The 19,097-nt window shown below is 45.9% G+C and overlaps 1 protein-coding gene and 1 long non-coding RNA gene across 2 annotated transcripts; both read right to left on the bottom strand.

Moving 5' to 3' along the window:
• Positions 1 to 839: 839 nt before the first annotated feature.
• Positions 840 to 2,725, bottom strand: LOC136362986 (uncharacterized). Its single transcript, XR_010743876.1, has 2 exons — positions 1,601 to 2,725; positions 840 to 1,379 (listed from the first exon to the last, which is right to left on the bottom strand). It is a non-coding gene; the product is annotated as an uncharacterized lncRNA (long non-coding RNA).
• Positions 2,726 to 3,554: 829 nt separating this feature from the next.
• On the bottom strand, positions 3,555 to 18,719 carry VASH1 (vasohibin 1). Its single transcript, XM_066322007.1, has 8 exons — positions 18,270 to 18,719; positions 13,400 to 13,488; positions 12,278 to 12,334; positions 11,151 to 11,225; positions 9,794 to 10,175; positions 9,237 to 9,349; positions 7,687 to 8,645; positions 3,555 to 7,655 (listed from the first exon to the last, which is right to left on the bottom strand). The coding sequence occupies exons 1-7, from the start codon at positions 18,528 to 18,530 to the stop codon at positions 8,573 to 8,575; spliced, it is 1,050 nt and encodes a 349-aa protein (XP_066178104.1). The 5' UTR covers positions 18,531 to 18,719; the 3' UTR covers positions 3,555 to 7,655; positions 7,687 to 8,572.
• Between the last annotated feature and the right edge of the window lie 378 nt (positions 18,720 to 19,097).

Consider the following 19,097-nt stretch of genomic DNA (forward strand, 5'->3'; position numbering starts at 1 on the left):
AATGCCTCTTGACTGTGTGGGATTATAGGAGAGCTTTGGAGGTGGGGTGGGTAGAAAATTCCTAACTGTAAAACTGTGACTAGCATATAGTTGTTGGGAGAAAATAATGTGTTTTGTGATGCTTTAAGAGTAGAACCCACAGATATAATCAGAGCCTGTGGTAATGAGCACTGTAATGGAATGCAGAACTGAGATTTCAGAGGTAGCTCTTTGAACTGTTTCTGGACCTAATTGCATGACTGGTCTTTAACACAGCTTTCTGATGAATTACAGAGGGGTCTGTAAATGGTTAGGAAAGTAGAACAGCAGTATCTGCAATGCTCAGAAAGAGAAGGTGTCACAGAGGTAATTACCAGCTACATTACCTTAGTAGTGATGTAGAATTCAGGGAGACTGGTGCTTAGGGGAAGAGATGCCAGAGACCACTGGCAGTGTGTGTATGTTCCCTGTTAGCAGCCTCCTAAACTGCAGGAGCATGCAGCTGTAGAGACAATCAAGTATTTGACAAAATATCTTTGCTAAAAAATAGCTTAGTTTGCACCACAGCTGCTAGGCTGTATTTAGTTATGCTATTTAGATAGAAGTTGGACTTCCTTCATTTTCTCAGTTTTAAGTTCATTGCTTCAGGAGATTCTCCTTCATAATCAGTTTTCCCAATTACATGGGATGGGAGGAGTGGTAAACAATATAATTGCTCTAGCTTCTTTCCTGTTCTTAATAAATGAAACTTGGCTGCTCTTTGAGGTCTTCTTTCTCCATGCCTTTTTCTGATGAGGTATCTCTCCAGCAGCTGTTTTCCCATGACTGCTCTATCCAATTAGCTTTCTGAGCTGCTGATGTTTATTTTTTCTGCAGCTGTATTTCTTCAGTTAGAAGTTATGGGTGCAATTCTCTAGGGCTAAGTTTTATTATAAATGCAACATTTAAATGTGTCAAGATGTAAGATAGTGGGTTTCCTTATCCCTGAAGAATTAAGTGGGAGGAGTGAGAGATCTGAAACAAACACTTAGATGGGGTTAACGCTTGTTATATAAAACAAAAAACCCGTAGTTTCAGGTTTATTGTTAGTGCTCTGTACACCACCTGCTTTGTGAAGGCAGAACTCTGAAATATATTTGACCTTAGTTTCTCTTCTCTGAGGAGTCTCCAAGAGGTCGTAAGAAGTTCAGCATCTCAGCGGGTCAGGGCATGAGTCCTGCTCTTAATGATGTGTTGATGGTGTTGGCAAACAGCAGTCTGCAGAGCTGGGTGTTGCTAGAGTCCAAGATCTGCCCCATTGCCACCACCTCAGTATTGAACATTTATTGAATGTACTCTTTAGAAATTTGCAGACACATTCATGGGTCATCCAAATGCAGATGAACCCTTCTGTCGCTTACCTAAAGGGGGAGCACACAGGCGTTAGTGGGATGTCATCTCCTTTCAGGCTTCCTGTTCTGCAGACTAATTGAATTGCTGGCTGTGACCTGCTTCTTACCAGACTGTAGCTGCCTGGCCTGTGGTGCTTCCCACAGCACTGTGAAGCTGAAATGCAGCAGCTGAGTTGAATATAGTGCATTGTGTTTCTAAGTATGACACTGAGTTTCTGAAGAGAACTCACCTGTTACAATAACCAACATAACAGATTTAACAGCTGGCATGCCTCTCACTCCTTTTGTCAGCTGTAAATGTTTGGCTCCTTCTGTCAAGGCAAGTTGTCTTCCAGCTTCCACTGAAAAGGTCATTGTAGTCTTGAAGCTATTTTTCTTTTTATTTATTTAAAAAATAATTTATTTTCTTTCAGATTTAGACTGTACATGCTTGTGGTCTTGTATAATAGCTGAAAAATTCTTTGTCACTTTGATAAGACAAACACAGCAGCTTTCAAGGTCTGAGTTTGGCAAATGGGAGGACTAGGCTACACATTGGCTTGTGCTACAACAAAAGATGTATTTGTTCCATCCAGTCTTTAATTTATGCACACACACACACACACACACAGACAAAAAAAAAAATAAAATACTGGGCTTAAAGCCTTAGCAATTTTATTCAGTTTTTTTCTTTTCTTTCTGGATGCAAAGCCTTCTACTTACATTTATTCTATATATTCGGTTATTGGCCAGTGTCTGGAGCTGCTCTTGAACTGGGAGTAGATGAATGCAGTAGTTATTCTATAGTTATGCCTCTCCTCCTTTCCTCTTTTAAAATGATGTTTGAGATAGGATGGCACTCACTCTTTGCCAAAATAAAAATATAATCCAGGAAGCAAACCTGGCTGAGTTAATTCTGTAATGGCCTGCTATCCACAGCATGTCATATGCCTTTCCCTGCCATGATCCTGCAGTCTCTGCATGAATAGTGCTCTTCAGGCTCAGTCTCACACTTGCTTGAATGAATTTGTGTGTGCTTTTAGACATGTGAGAGCCTAAAGTCTTGGGCCTCTCTGTGTAAAAACTGACAAGGTATTTGTTTTGTTTTGTTTTTAATTTTATGCATCAACATGTTGTTTATCCTTCCCACAATTAAGATTTTCCACTTAAGGTTCAAGCAGCATCATCTCTAACTGACTTGAAAACCTAAAACTGCAGGAACAACCAGTAGCAGGGGAAAAGCCTGATGTCAGAGGGAGCAGAAACTCTGTGCTCACATGACTTTTGCTGTTCTCACTCCACTGTCTAGCAATCACCCTGATCTATACATTCATAGGGGATATAGGAGTTACCTGATTTAAAGCAAAATCTGTAAGTCATGGAGCAGAAGGTGTTTTCAAGCAAGCATCCATCTGAAGTAGACGTTTAGAACTGTGCAATTACTTTCCCTCAGGGCAAAAGCTGTTCATATAATTAACTTGGCTAAGATGGACTATTGCATGTGCCTTCTCTTTGGAGTAACAGGTCAGAGAATGTTTATTCCTTTCCTATACACACTGTAGGCTTGCCTGCATCCTGGCCCTGGTCCCAGCTATTACTCATTTCCCTAGAGAGAAGGGGTATGTTATGCCTGAAAGATGATAGCCTGAATAAAGTTGGATCCCCTTGCTGGGGATCCTTGCACTGAATCTTGCAGCTGACTGTCCTTTATTAACCCAGCATTTGTCTTGAGAAGTCCTGGTGAGGTCATTAGTCTGGAAGGTCATTAAACACACTTTGAGCAGAATTGCTTTTCAGGCCAGGAAGGAGACTGAATTGTACATTGAAGAGTTGAGCAGTGCAAAAAGAGGTTTGTACTAACCCTTACAAGCATTATTTGTTGCAGTATTGTAAGGCTGAAATTTTTGATGCCGCCTGATTTTTTTTTTTCCTATCCAGCCTGACGGCAGTTCAAGAGGAAAATGTGAATTTTGGCCTTTGCTAAACAGCCACATATGTACATACACTGCCTCTGTGTGCACAGACATACTCACCTTGTTCAGATGATTAAAGGAGGGTGAGAGTTCTTCCATGTCCATTAGTGTAGCAAGTACAGGACATCTTTACATAATTGGCCTGATACCATCACTCAAGGCTGTCCCTTTGACTTCTCAGCTCACATGTAATGGGAAAGTTTAAAGCAGAAAGAAGGACAGTACAGACAACTTGTTTTCTCTGCACAAGCTGAGAGCAGTACAGAGGGAATTTTATTGTCTAAGTGTCAAAGGAAGCAGGAAGAAGTATCAACATAAGGGCCATGGGAAGTGCAGTAAAAACTAAATCTAAATAAAAATTCTGTGTTGGCTACGTAAGAACACAGAACTACACTGATTAATTACAAAAAGACACACATGATACTGTTCTTAAAGAAAGAAACTTTCCATTTCTTGGTTCTGAGCTGTACCAGTGATAAAGATGTAAATGGTTTTGGAGCACCCTATCCGTGCTGGAGTAGAATACTGATGTGCATGGAAGGGGACCACTCTGGTCCCACTAGCACCATCTCAACCCTGACCTGGAGGGAAACTCTGCTCTGCAGAGATTAAGGGGGGATTCAGTAGCCTTCTGGGCCTAAACTGAGTTGCTCTTGAGCAGAAAGGGCCAGGGCACCACTGAAGGAGAGTGGTTGTGATACAAGTAAACACCCGCTCAGAAGACACACAAAATACTAAATTCCCTAAGGAGTTCAGCTTGGCTGTAGAGGGGCCATCTCCACCTTGCTCTGGGAGAGCAAACATCAAGCCAAAATAGCACTTGCTTTGTTAAGCAAAATTATCAGGTCTAATGCAGGTCTAAATGTTGTCAGCACAACAGTGCAAGGCCACTGGAATGTGTGGTGCTATTTCAGCCAGACTTGCACACACAGTACACCTGGGACACCCCCTGCCTATACCTACTGTTTGATCATCAGCACCACTTGAAATACTTCACTCAGAAGAAGCAGGCAGCTAAAGCAACCACCTCAGGTGATTAGCCAGAGCCACTGGAGCAAGGTCAGGCTAGACTAATCCAGACTCTTGCCCTTTGGCAAACAGGAGCTTTCTTCTGTTCACTAGAGCAAACTCTGAAATTTTAAGGACAGTCAGGTTCCAGTCTATACAACACCACATATGAGCCTACCTTAAGGGGTAGGCACCTGATTAAGGCTTTCACCTGAAATACTTAAAAGAAAATACATCCTGTTAAGCAGATTTGAAAGCAACAATATAGCTACTATGTGAACAGAAACTATGTTTCAACTACAGTTCTGGAGATAGATCCAAGGGTACTGTGTACTGACCCATACCCTGGCCCACAGGTAAAACAGTATCTGAAAAAAACCCCACTCTACTCCCACCTAAAACACTACCTAACACACCTCAAGTTCCTAAAGACTCTTTAGCTTCTACCAGTTAAAAAAAAAAAAAAAAAAAAGGCTGTGTGTCACAGACTGAAGGACACCCAACTCTGCTCTTTAATATACAAAGTTTGTATCAGAGTGATGCTGTAACAGAAAGTTTTGCTCACTAATGGATCTCCCCATTAAAAAAACGCAATTGTCTAGGTATCAAGGGACTTGTCTACATAAAAGTATAAAGAGGGGCTCTTCTTTCAAGGTTTGCATTACATTTAGAATAGTTTCACCAGTAATAGGGCAGCATTTGTTGAAGTCTTTCAGAGCTCACTTCAGCTTTACATACAATGCAGGCAGTGTCTATCCATTCCTAGTGTACAAACACGGTTCCTTTCCACAGAGTTCACAGGACTTGTACTGCAGAACAGACATCAGGTGAGACCTACCGAACAGTGAAATCTACATCACAGAACTACATGAACGACCCTATTAATATTTAACATTAAAGAATTAATAGGGCTTCTTCAGATCCATTTTCCTTGTTCTGCAGGCACTAAAAGAGTATGAATTATGTTGTCATTCCTTCTCTGTAGCTCTAAAGACTGCAGAAATGAAAAAGACTCTCATCACCACCCTTTTTATCTTTATAGTTAAAGGCAGACAGACGAGAAACCAGACCAAGTAGATGGGGGAGGAAAGAAGTCGAAGTGCTAAAGTTTCTCTTTCACTGAACCCTCAGGTTTCTTACAGCATAAAGCTAGACTGCATTAATCCTCTCTGTCATGGAAGGATGTGGTCTTGTTTGTTAGGAAGGAAGCAAAGCTTTGTATTGAACTGATTCATCCTGCTACAAAGATGGGGGGAGCAAGAAGGGGAGAACTCTGTGGTCTTTTTCCAGTTTCTTGTACCATCTGGAGATACAGAAACAGTAAGGAGCAGGAATTCTATGACACAGAGAAACACAGTAGAGGGCTTGAAACTACTAACCCTAACAGAGGGCATTTGTCTGCTCCTTTATCCATCTTGAGAAGTTTATCAACGTTAGATACAAGCAAAGAATTAAACACTTCCTAATATATATAATTGTACAACTAAAGCTTGAAAGAGGATGTTCTTGTCTAGCTGCAGCTGAGGATTGAGAGACCTTGAACTCTACCTGTCATTCATATCTTAAACATCCATTTCCTTTGGTTTTCTAAGCTATTGGCCTCAGTTACATCCTGCAGGAAAGCACTTAATTACAAAGTCAAACAAAGCATTTTGTTTTAAGCCATTCTGCCTTGATCATCTAACACTGCTCAACACCCCTGTTGCCCTGCTCTCAAGAAAGCATAATTAACTTGCAGTTGACCCCTCACTTGTCTAATCTGTTTTAAAGTCTTCCACCCACCCCCACATTTCCCCTTTCCATCTAAAAAAGCTCAAGTCTGTCCAGTTATTCAGTGTTCTCTGTATTAAACTAGTAATTACTCTCAAGAGGTCTCCAGTTGCTCTGAATTTACTAACCAATTGACAAAACAAAGTCATGGTGAAGATGCATTCTAAGCATTTTTTATATATATATTTTAAAAATTCTGGATTTCATCCACTTTAATAAAACCTGACGTCAGTCTCCCCTTGCTGACTGCTGCTTGTATTTATCATATGATTCACAGTGGCATCTGAACTTTCAGTCCGCTGCATAGCAAACATTATGCAAAGGCAGTTTGTGGCTTTCAAGTAGCCCATATTATTTACAGGTAACTGTGGTGCCTTTACAGCTAACATCATCATTAGCATCCAGAGACAATATATGTTAATTTACAGCCATAGAAAAATGACCAGAGGACACATTCAATGGGTGCTGCTGCTGTTAACCTAAATTGTTGCATGTAGCTGGAATATGAGGGAGTGGGCAGGTGTTGCCCTCCACTGTGGAAACTGGCATCCTCTTCTGGATTAACCTTCTCTTGGCTCAGCAGCAAGTTCTGCCACCTTCTTACAGATTTTCCTCCTGGTTGTACAAGACAGCAGAAAAGTACAGACTACAGAGGAAGATTGGAAGCACCGACTGCAGTGGTATGGATTCACCTTGCAAGTTACATCACAGTTGAGGATGTACAATTAGGAACCTGTAAGGCGTGAGTTAAATCGCTTGTGGGTGGTGCTTCGAGGATTAACTGCTTTAACTAGGCAGAAGAGCTGATTTGTTTGGGGTTAAGAACCCGTTCTCTGCCACCAAAATAGCTCTGCTTATTATGAGGATGTGGCACAGGAATACTGCAACGAAAAAACAAATAGAGATAAGCTCCACCATGTTTCTAACAAAGAAAGAAGGAAAGGATAAGCCCGGTTCTAACAAAATTAAATATGTTGTATTTCAGAAAGTGTAGCTCCTTCTCAGTGCTGTGATAAAACAAGACTGTTTCTCTCCAGCATACTCCCACTCCCAAACTCAGTTTTTGCATCCCCTAGACCCACGCATCCAAATCACTTTAAGACCATGCTGTTCTGGCTTCTGGAAATCCCACTGTTCCCATGCCTTAGGCCTCAAATAGAGAGGTCTGACAACACTCCAGATTTCTGACAAGCATTACACTACTTAATCAGTAGTACAACACTCCCCCAAAAGAAGCATAGGAAGTCAAGGCCAGAACTGGCAGAAAGGCCCAGCCTAGCTCTTTGGGGAAGGTTAGTGTAAGTGCTGTTACATACTGCAGCTGTCCAAAGAGCCAGATCTGACACTGGGGTGGGGAACTGCTTTCAGGAGGCTCCAGGGTGAGCTGTCAGGAAAGCAGCTGCAGTTTACTCGAGCAGAGCTTCTCACTAACAGGTGTATGTAACCCTGGTACTAACACTGCAGAGAGGAAGGAGCAAGAGCCTTGTGGAAAGGAGAAAATACTTGTAAAACCCGATTACATCCTTCTTTAACTATTTACTCTTGAAACTTATTACTTCTTAACTCTTTACTCTTAAAACTCGTACCTCAGTGACTGAAGTGCCTGCCAGAAGCTTTCTGAGGAGCAGCCACTAGAAGTTAATAGAGAGAAGGCTGATGAAGGGATGATGTGAAGTTCAGGTTTTCCACCAGCCCCCATCTGCCCCATCTCCATTGCTGGAACAATGGAGGTCTCTATGCCTGTTTTCATGTAGCACTGCATATCCTGATGCACTCAACCACCAAAGGACCTACAGCAACATTCTACCACCATTCCACTGTCTACCCCCCCAGAGACAATGAAATGCATCGAAATAGGCAGGACTAAACATACAAGATGCGTTTTTTCTGGATGAGAAGACTTTGTATGGTCAATAAATCAGGCTGAGCAAATTCATACCTATCTCTCACAAGAGCAATGATAAACAAAGTGTTTATAATGACAAAACCAGGAGTTTTTGTACAAGATTCAGGGCTATCCCATTCCAGCATCACTTCTCCGTCAGCCCTGCAGACCTTGCAGGGGTTGAAGAGCTCTGTACAGACAGGGAAGAAGTACTGTTGACAAGATGTTTCATCTACTTGCTGTCAAGGCAAAGATAGCAAGTCCACTGACACCACTCACTTCATATTCTGTCTGAAGAAAACTCCCACTAATGTACAGAATTTTTTTTTCCTTTTTTTTCTTTTTTTTTTTAAAAATACTTAAGTGAATAAAGATGGTCACCTCTCCCAGAAACAGGCAGGCGAATCCTCTGGGACCCATGGGATCCAGCTCTGGGACTGGCCCACTAGTAAGTACCTGGGAAAATCAGCACTCTCTTTTGCTCCCACTCCCCTGTCCCATTTGTCAGAATCACTGCAGGTGGATCCAGGTCCCAACTGTGGCCAGCAAGAAGTCCGTGGAGCCAGGCACACAAGGCACAGCTCTCTTCACACCCGGATCTGGTACCCATTGAGGTCTGGCATGGCTTTGGGATCAGCAGGCTTCTTCTCACCAGATGGCCTGTGAGCAAAGAGGGTAACAACTCTTCAGAAACTATTTTCAGTCAGGTGATGCTGCACATAAAGATGGCAGCACAGGAAAAGGTACACAGAGCTTCAGACTGATCCTGCACTACTGAGGACATGACTATTCTGCAGCCTCCAGTAATTCTCCCAATGATCTCAACAGAACAGAATGTGAGTTAGGAAGTAGGAGGTCCACTCTAGAACCCCAGGTTATTTATCAGGAAAACGATCTTGCTGACAGCAGAATACTTTTTGGAGTCTCTTTGAGGCACAGGTGAGACACCAGAGCTCAGACCCATGCATAAGGTTAAAAGTCAGCTACCAGCATCACCGTCTGTTTGAGCTGCCTTCCTCCTCCCTGCCAAAACCAGCAAGCAAAAAACCCAGCTGTCCCCTCCACTCCCTAAGCAATGATAAACTCAGAATGGTACTGACTATAGAAGAATGCTACTGCAGGTCAAAGAAATACCCATTGTTCTAAAGAAACCCAGTAGGACATCAGAAGACTCCAAAACCAAACAGCAAGCTGGAGTCTGAGTAAAAAGAGATGTTCTAGATAGGTCTCCTGCCCAGCAGCCACACTCACCGTCGGTCCCCACGGCTGTTTCGCCGATGGGGGCTGGCCTGACCTCTTTGTGGGGAGGAGACATCTTTCTTTCTGTCCTTGGTGGGAGATGGTGGTCCAGTTCCTTTCCCAATCTGCCAGAAAAATAAAATTAAGAGCTACATGAGCAGAAAATCAATATGAGTAATAACAAAACCCACAAAACCCAAGAATGATTTATTATATGGGAAAAAAAGACAAAAAGACAAGGCAAGTGCATCAAAAATGCAAAAGCCAGAAAAAACAAGTTACAGTGACAGCTGTGTCTCCAAGGACTGTATACAGTCCAACCTAATCACATCTGCAGCACTGCATGAGGGGACCAGCTTGTATACAGTGAGTGGTAGTGAGTAAGAAACAGGCCCCAGCCTCCAAATCACTTTCTCCGATTTCTCCAATTTTTTCTTCCAATTCAGTACTCCACACAGCTAAGGACAGTTTCCTGTCACTCCATTCCCCTAGTACACCAGCAGCCAGGCAAGACAGTGGATGTGGCAGTGAGAGGTTTGCTTTTCTTAATCTCCATCCTTGCTGCTTACCTTCAGCCTCATATCACGGGCATGTCTCTCAAGCTCTTTGCGGAAGTCTTCCCGGGTTAGCTTGTCCAGATCCAGGATGGAGCGCTTCCACTCAATCTGCTCCACACTGTGTGGGTCGTGGGACACACAGTGGCCCAGCTTCACCTTTTTCAGAGTGTGCCAGCAGCGGCGATACGCCTCCTCGAAGTCAAAGATGAGTTCGCTCAGTGTGCGGAAGACAGGTGCTTTGTACATCAGCTCCTCACGTCGGCTGATGCCCAGTGCCCCATAGCGGCCGCCAAAGTTCACCCCCAGCACGATGTGTCGGAAGTAGTTCCCTGAGAAGTGGGTTTTGAAGCTGATGGGGAAACGGTCCAGTGTGGTCATGTTGTTGGTGAGGTAACTGACAGCAGCCACTGTTCAGGAAATAATCGGTGATAACAGTTTCCTGACGAGACACATCCTACCTGCTCCAGACCTTCCCAGCCTGCTTAGCAGACTCTCCACTGATTCAGACATCACACAGACAGGATTTGTTCTCCAGGTCAAGAGCCCAGCTCATTGCAGGCTGCCCTACTTTCATCTGGGTTATGGGGAAAACAGACTTGGCCTCTTCAAGGAGACAGTCAACAAAGAGAAGCTAATTTTGATGCAGTTCTGTGATGCAGAACTTGCAATGCTAACACCTTAAGTGTACTGTATTCCATAGCTCTCAAACTGTTAACACTGCAGCATTGTTCCTTGGTTTGTTTTAACCTCTTTCACTAGAAACTGTTTCATACCTTCATGATAAAAACTCACCAACCTCCACTTTTGAACCATTCATTGACCATCTCTGCCCCTCCAGGTGCATGAAGAAACTATAGCCCAAGTACCACAAACTAAAGATAGCTAAGAAAGATGTGTACCTAAAGATAACACACATCTAGAACTAATAAAGGTATTGCCTAAGCTAGTAAGTAACATATACCATAATTAGAAGTTGGGGAGGATCCATAAGTTATTTTAATGCAGAACACATGCAGGCAGTAAGGGAACAATGCTATCCACAAAGGATTTCCTGACCTAACTCCAGCTAGTGTTTTGGCTCCTCTTTAGATGTTCTTTTATCTTTTACTATCTTATATGGCTGACTAGAGCAGCACCACCCTTCTTGGTGAAAGAGGAGCAACTCCAAAGGACTAGTTCTGATACTTTAGAGAATTGCTTGGATTTGGATTTCATTAGTAGGGTTTTGTGGGAGAACTGGGGAGGAAAAAAAGAGAAATATGGGGCTTGGTGACAATATTATCACCACCCTCAAAGCGTCACAAGCAAGAGAGCAGAGGCAAAAACACAAGGATGGGCAGACATGCACAACTCCAAGAGGAAAGGATACATTCCCAGGATCACAGCTTCCAGGCATTTTATTGGCAGGGCCTCTTTGGTCATTTCTTTGGCCAGGTCCATCAGCCTGCAGAATGGGACAAGGGAAAGATGAGGACAGTTAGAGGGCTTGTGCTATGCAATGTGGCCAGTTCAGCCCTTTAGCACTATATTTGTAAGGTGGGTTTCCAGGAGAGAGGGTGGCCCACAGAGGATAGGGAACAAAATGAAATATCTTCTTTAAGAAGATATAAAATCCAAACCAGATTCTCTGCCATATGCTATTGTTGCTTCCAAGGAATTCACTTCAGTGGGTTGCAGCAAAACTGCTTACTGGCCAGCCTGGATTCTCAGGGAGACCACAGCACCAGAGTGTCCACAAGTAAAACCCTCAAAGGACCAAGAACCAGCAGCGCTTGCCACAGTAGGCTCAAGGACAATAAAGCTGCCTTCTCTGGCATTAATCTTAGTCTCTGTTCAGTGAGCACCATGGAGGAGACATTGGACTGATTACAAAACAAGGCATTTAGACTCACATAAATCTATGGACTAGACCAATAGTAAGAAGCCAGTCTAAGAAAATTCTCCATATGCTCTTCAAGAGAGTCAATGAACATCAGATGCTTATTGCCAGGAACTTCTGGGGCACAGCAGTTCCCAAAATCTGCAGTGAGAAGAATACCCTTTCTTGTTCAAAGTATGAGTCACCAAAAGCTTAGTGAGCTTAGATTTTGCAGAGGCACTCACAGGAGCTATGAAGTCAGACCTGTAAACATACTTGGCTTTCACAAAGCTTTTGTAGAGCAGGACCTAATTCCAGAATCCCTCAGAAGTTCATATAGTTATATTCCAATTAGGAGCGGGCAGAATATGCACATTTTTGCAATACATTATCTTTGGTTTACTGGATTCATGACAAAAAACCCACTAGTCTCTTTCTTGAGAAAGACCAGACACAGCTCTGCCCAGCTATGCTCCAGGCAACAGACAATAAAGTTACCCAAAGCAGGATGCAGCTGCAGTACTGAAAGCCCTGAGTGCCCCTAGATCTTGGGCAGGGGATGGAGAAAAGGCAGTGTGTATAGCAGGGCTTCAACAACAAAGGAAGGATTAAATGCTGTAGAGGCTGCCAGCACTTACCCAGTCAGAGGTCTGCTCTTCTTAATCTCAAAGAATTGTGTCCCAGTGTGATTGTACCTGGAAGCAAGAAGTTAAGGGCTTGGCAGCTTGGAAAGCAGAGTCTGAAGAAAACTTGTCTGAAGGACTTTCATGTTATTTACTATTTTCACAGCAAAGTCATGATCCCACAAATGTAGCTGCAACACAAGAAAATCCCTACCTCCCTTTCCTGTATTTCTCTGATTTATAATTCCTCCTTACTTCCACTATATTTCCTTGTCAATTCTTCTCTTCCTCATCCCCACACACGGGTTTCCACTCCAATTCCCAAAGGTTCATGCTGACAGCACATGCTCTGCTCAGTTTTCCAGTTACCAGGGCAGAATAGTTTGATAAATCTCTTCCTGCTCCAATCTGCACATAATACAGGGAGCAATGGAACATTCAAGGTACCTTATTCTAAGATTGACTGGGATCCAATCCAAAGCACAAACACCTAGATGGGTAAAAGATGCCAAAAGGTCAGCCTTCTTACCTTGAGTTAGAGCTGAAGCCAGCACTAGATCTGTATCCCATCAGTGTTTGCATAGCATACACCTGCTCTCCAGCACAACAGCAATGGAGAAATCTTATTCCCAGAGCACAGCCACACAGGCAGCTCTGCATATAGAGGGGCAGCATACCACAGATGCACAAAAGCAGGGTGGCTGAGTGTTGTTTCGACAGGGAAGAGTGATTGAGCAGGATGACCTGAGAAGGTCTGTCCATCACCACAACTCACCCACACCTTGACAATGAGGTGATGCAGTTTGTGTGCTGTCAGGATTTCAGATATGGGTGTTTTTAATGAAATACCAGGGTAAAGCCACTGACCAGAGTGGGTTGTGGGGAAAGGCCTTTGAAAACATGCCCATTTATTACATGCAGTGAACAGAACCAGGAGGTGACCTGGGCGAAAAAAAGAAAAAAAAAACGGAGCAGCAAAATAAAACATTATCCCAAGTCCAGCTTCCTTTCAGGGAACAAGTTTCAGTTCTCCTCTAGCTACAACAGAGGGAGCTTTTCTGTTTGTCACAGGTAAAAAAAGTCCTCTTGCTCTTTCTTCCTGCGTTATCACACCAGTAAAGTAACAGCAAAGGATACTGAAGCTCCCTGATGTAGCGCTGTACAGCTTCCAGGCGCTCAGGGATGGGGGTGGATGGCTGGAACACAGGCACACTTGGTATGGGAATCTGCAATGAGGAGCAGAACACAAATCACTACTTCCAAATCTCTTCAGCTTCTTGCTGAACTCAGTGAACAAAGCTATAGGGAGCATGTTCCTCAGAAACCAGACTGTTTTTGCTGCTACAAGTGACCACACCAGAAACATTCCTCTATTTCCATACCAGAAGCATTCCTCTGTTTCCACAATGGAAATTGGGAAGGGATTCAGAATGAGGCATCACCACAGAGCTGCAAGAGAAACCATGTGAGAAGGTTCTGCATTTATGCAATGTTACATTGGATGAAATAGATGGAATTAACTGACAAGGCAAGATATGAGAAAGGAAAGCTATCATCTGAGGGAGCATGGCCTCATTTGAGTATTGAAACTGAAAGGCATGAAACAAAAATTTAAAAAAGAGGCAAAAATGGACAATGAGTTTTCCAGTACCACCAGAGGGTGGAACAGTCGAGCAAGCAAGGGTAGTAAGGTCCTTCAGTGCTTCCTGGCATTTCAGATGAGTTGGCACTGCCTAGGACACAGGCTTGACAGCATGACTCCCTGCCCTGCAATGTCTGGTGTTTTGAATTACATGGTCGGAGAATGACTTCTGGATGTTCACTTTCAAATTGCTCGCCCATTCTGAGGCCTCAGCCTTATGGGTCCAGCCAGATTTTCCTCACCATTTTCACCATTTGCTCTACAGGGGATAACTGTAGTCTTATTAGCAGCTGAGAAAGTGTGTCTAAGAAAAGAGAAACAGCCCAATATTTTCTCTCTGAAGGATAGCTCATGCCATGCATGCACCTTGCTAATATCAGACTGCATATTTTCTCCGCTGTTTGTGTTTTAACATTTCAGTTCCTCCACAGACTTTCCCCAGAGCTGGCCTATCCACAACCATAAGTGAGACAGAGCCAGTTCTTCTTTTGAGTCTTCCACTCTGCTGTGCACAACTGCCTCTGCTGGACATGGTTTTGTAGCCAGTGGTTCTGCTTAGTGCACCCTCCACATGTATTTCTGTGGCCACTCGTTTCCATATACCTCCTTCTTCTGTCCTGTGTCGGTACCAGTGACTGGTGAACCAGGTCAGGCACCTGGAGCAGCTGAAAGCTGAGCCAGCAAGCGCGGGTAGTTTGCAGCCAGATCAGTTCCCAGTCCTGGCTTGCCACATGGTTGCATTTTGCTTGTGCTCCCCCGCGGTACAAGGAGCAGAGACTGTGTAACCTTGAGATGGGCTGGCGCTGCCTCTGGCATCCAGCAGAGGCTCCGGCTGCCTCACTCGCAGGGGGCAGCACAGGCACGGTGGGAGCAGATGTGAAACTGGGTTTGTTCAGCTGCAGCAGGAGCAGGGAAGGCTCCGGAGAGTGGCACAGGAATGGAGCCATCTCTGGAAGTGCACAAGCTGAGTCAGTTTGGATGCTGCGAGCTGACACACTGAGTCATAGGAAATAATTTCCAAGCAGAAACAACGAAAGAGGTAACAATCAGGGCAGGCTGACTATTTAACTTTGTTTCATTTCTTCAGCATGGACACTTTCATGCTTTTGAGTGGAGACAGACAGATTAGGCGCATGTTGACAGCACAGACCAATGATCCTGGGTAGTTCCTCCTCCCTTTACTAGTACAGACCCCCAGATCTCTTTCTCCTCAAAGGACTGTGCAACACTGAGGCAGCATAATGGCAATCAGTTCAGCAGGGGACTAGTTAATGTGGAAGAGCCTCCTGCACCTCAAGTAATTAAACTGATGAAAGTACACTGTGCTCTCTCTCAGATCTGGGCCTGCAGCCCAGACTGGGCCACAGTTTCTTTTTGCATCAGGTCTATAGCATTTTAATAGGGCAATAGAAGTACAAAGGGGAGGAATAAGGTCTCCATCCCTCAATTCCACACTGACAGGATGAGAGAGCCTAACACTTTTTTCTTCGCCAGCATCATCCATGGCACATCTCAAAAGAGCTATAAATATTAGATAGTTTTCACAGTCCTTCAGAAAGCAGAGAGGGATTTATTTATAACAGAAAAGATGGGAAATCAGATCTATTTTGACTTCCCTTTAGCTATTCTGAAAGCTGGAGAGGGAGCAAGGAAGAGAGCCCAGATTTCCCAAAGTATACAGCCTCTGCCAGGCTTAGTAGACCAAATGAACACACCCTTGATCCCTCATCACTTGTGTGGAGCAGCTGCATCACCCCACTCCTAGATTCATGCACCCTGGCAGGCTGTCTAAATGCATGGGATTGGGACTCTGCTTTTAGAAAGAGGATCCTGAGAACAACCAAGATTTTCTGTACTAAGTGGGCCATGCTGTGTGAGGAAAGGCAGATGGGAGCGAGGCACAGGCAAAGCTCCACCCTTGGTGGAATCACAGAGGTGCTCCTGGGGCCAGCCTAGTTTAGAGCAACAGTTTCTTTTATAGCACTTATGTGTATCCAGGCACCTCCCTACTCTTCCTTCTGCAAATAACACAGGAGCAATATCAGCCTTGGTTGAGAGCCTGACTGAAGAAAACAGATTATTTTCTCTGGCTCTCTCGGTCTGAATCCATTAGATGCAACTCTTCCTGCCTTTGCCCTCATAACCATCATCATTTAAAAGCCATAATTTCTTTATGAGCCAAGCACGCATCACTTTATACTTCCAGCATAGACCCATTTGATGGTTCCAGCAGCTTGAAGCAAGGCGATACCACACCCTGTTGCTGGAAAGAACACAACCACAGGAGAGTGGCACTCTCAAGCCTGCTCACTTGATGCACGCTCACCCCAAGTCTACTGGAAGGAAATGGAGACTAGAGATCTCTGAGCTCTCAGACCCCAGTGAGACACAGCCGCTGAAGCTGATCTGTAAATGTGTCTTATCACAGCCTCCTCCAGTCATCATTTTATACTATTTCAGTTTATTGACAGCTTCTTTGAGAGTTATTTCCCCCAACACCCAATGCTGGCTACGATCCATGGCCAAAATTTTGGAGTAGTCAAGTCACCGTCCCATTCCCAACACCTAAAAAGGACTATTCACCCTCCAGCACATGGAGAGAAGCTGGCTTTTCAAAGGAGCCAGCCTTGCAGAGTTCACTTACTGCCCTGATTCTCATCTGTTGCACCAGCCTTCAAAACTTATGGCACAGAGACAAGTGGTGATAAGCAGCCCTCAAAGAAAAAATACATCCCTATAGGGGAGAGGGAAACAGCTCATCCATTCTTGTGGTTTCCTGAATTCCCGTATCTTCCCAGCTGTATGCTGAGTGAGTTTGGTAATGGGATTTCAGAGTGCTGAATTCCCAGCAGATGCAAAAAAAAAAACCCTCAGCAACCCAAAATCCAAAAATCTTCAAAACAACACATTCCAGTGTTGCCTCTTATTGCAAGAGCTCAAACCACTTGTTTCCCCTAACTGTAACCCTCTTGGATGAAGACTATAAAGTGAGAACACTGGAAATTCTTCACATAAGGCCGAAACAAGGGACTGAACACTGTATTTTCTCCCCTCCCTGTCATTCACTGGAGTCTTGTTTGTCAGCTTCTTTCTTCCATTTCCCTCACCTTTTTTGGCCAAATCAGTCCTTATGGTTAAGAAATTAGGTAGTGTGTGTTCTGAATGATCTGAAACATGTTTTCAGCCTTTACCTAGGCTCAGGACGAAGTCAGAGGAAAGGAAGGAAATCTGAAAAGGAAGGAAAACTCTAATGCAGTTAGAATAGGGACTGTAATCAGAACTCAGGATTTGTTCCAGTTGCTGCCACAGATGCCTATGACTTTACTGCACAAAGGATGTTGCATCACATGCTTCTCCAGAATTTCTCATGGAAAGCAGTATGGATTGCCTATGCACTATATGATAGCATGTTCTTCCATGCTTCAAATTCCCTTCCCAAGGAGGTAAGTCCTTCCTAAAAAAGCCTGAGATGAAAAAACTTCATCTTTTTGTATCTGAATATCCCCTATTAGAGTGATGGGAATACTTTTATAACCTGCCAGGGGAGTGACACACCAAATGTTTGCAGTGTCTTTTGTTCACAGTATGCCAATAAAAGGGAGAGATTTTTCTCCAGCTGAAATGTAATACAGATAGCAACAATCACAAGAATTCACATTCAAATGTTTCAGTATGGTACAAGACTCAGTGAAATGGTCAGTGGTTCCTCTTTTTGTGGAGTTCTCTGCAGCAAGGCCAGAAACGTGCTTGGAAATCACATCTGACCCTACACCAGCAATAAGCTCTGCAAGCGTTTGCTAACTCCTCTTAAAATGCTTGGTATCAAAAGTCTTTTTTGACAGACACGGTTCTGTTCCAGAATGCCTTTTGGTGTGGGAGACTGTACCCAGATCGAATTTCTTCAGGTTCAAAAGCTCACCTCCACCTGCCTCAATCCACCACCTCGAGTGTTTGGACTCTTCTAAATTTAACTCTCATCTTTTCATCATTTATCAAATGTTTCTCTTCAGGCATTGCCCATTCCCCTCCTCCCCCTCCAGGCCGCTCACACATTAGCTACCTGAAGTCCTTTTTCCAGCGAGGCCGCAGAAGAAGAGGGTGCTGCTGGCGCACGGAGAGGGCAGAGCCCCGCAGACAGCCTCTCGCACTCCGAGTTAGAGCGTGGCTTTGCTTGCGGCCGGAGCAGTCCCGGGGCCCGTTTATCCGCGGGATCGCTCCCGAGCCGGGGTGACCGGCCTCCTCAGGGGACAGGCGGGCGCCTCCTCCCAGCGGGATGCCGCCGTTTCCCTTTCCCTCCGTCCGCCCCGGGCGCCTCCGCCGGGACCCCGCGCCCACCAGCCCCGGGGTGGGGAGGGGGGGTCTCACCTTGGGCAGGTCGGCGGCGCCCCGGATCCGCTGCGCCACCCGGTCCCCTTCGGGATGGATCCTGCCCACATGCCGCCACATCCGCTCCCAGGTGGGCTCGTCCACGGGCAGCCCGCCGCGGTTGACGAAGAAGGGGACGCCGCCGTCGCGAAGATCCTCGTCGCCCTCCTCCTCCTGCTGCTCCTCGTCCCGCGGTGCCGCCGCCTCGCCGGACGGGGGCTGCCTGGCGGCCGCGGCCCCGTCGCCCCCCGGCATCGGCATCGCCGCGCCCGCGCTCAGCGCCTGCCGCCCGCCGCCGGGCCGCCGGGGGCCGCGCCCCGCATGGCCGGCGCTCCGGGCGCGGGGCGTCACCGCCCCGCCTCGCCCCCGGAGATATCAGAGCGGAGGGCGCGCCGCGAGAAGGGGAGAAAGAGCCGGGCGGGGCGGTGCCGGCTGCCGCATCAGGCCGCCGCCGCGGCGGGGGAGGCGCCGGCGGCCCGAGCGCCCGCGGCAGTGACGGCGGGCACCGCGCGGGGCGCCCCCGCCGCGCCGCCTCCCGGGCGCTCCGCGGGCGCGGCCGCCTCCCGGGCGGGGGCTGCGTGCGGGGAACAAAGCCCCGGCGGGGCGGGGCCGGGAGCCGCTGCCCTCCGCCCCGCTCCGCCCCGGGCCGGTCTCGCCCTGCGCCCCCCGCCCCGCCGGAGCCGGCTGCCGGGCGAGGGGCCGTATCGCTGCCCGCATCGCTGCCCGCGGGCCGTACGGCAGATAAGGGCGATGAGGGAGGCGGCTGCGGCCGGGCGATAAGGGGGCGGGGAGGGAGCGGGCCCCGGGGGCTGAGGCGGGGCCACGAAG

The sequence above is a fragment of the Sylvia atricapilla genome, chromosome 6, assembly GCF_009819655.1.
Source record: "Sylvia atricapilla isolate bSylAtr1 chromosome 6, bSylAtr1.pri, whole genome shotgun sequence".
Classification (NCBI taxonomy): domain Eukaryota; kingdom Metazoa; phylum Chordata; class Aves; order Passeriformes; family Sylviidae; genus Sylvia; species Sylvia atricapilla.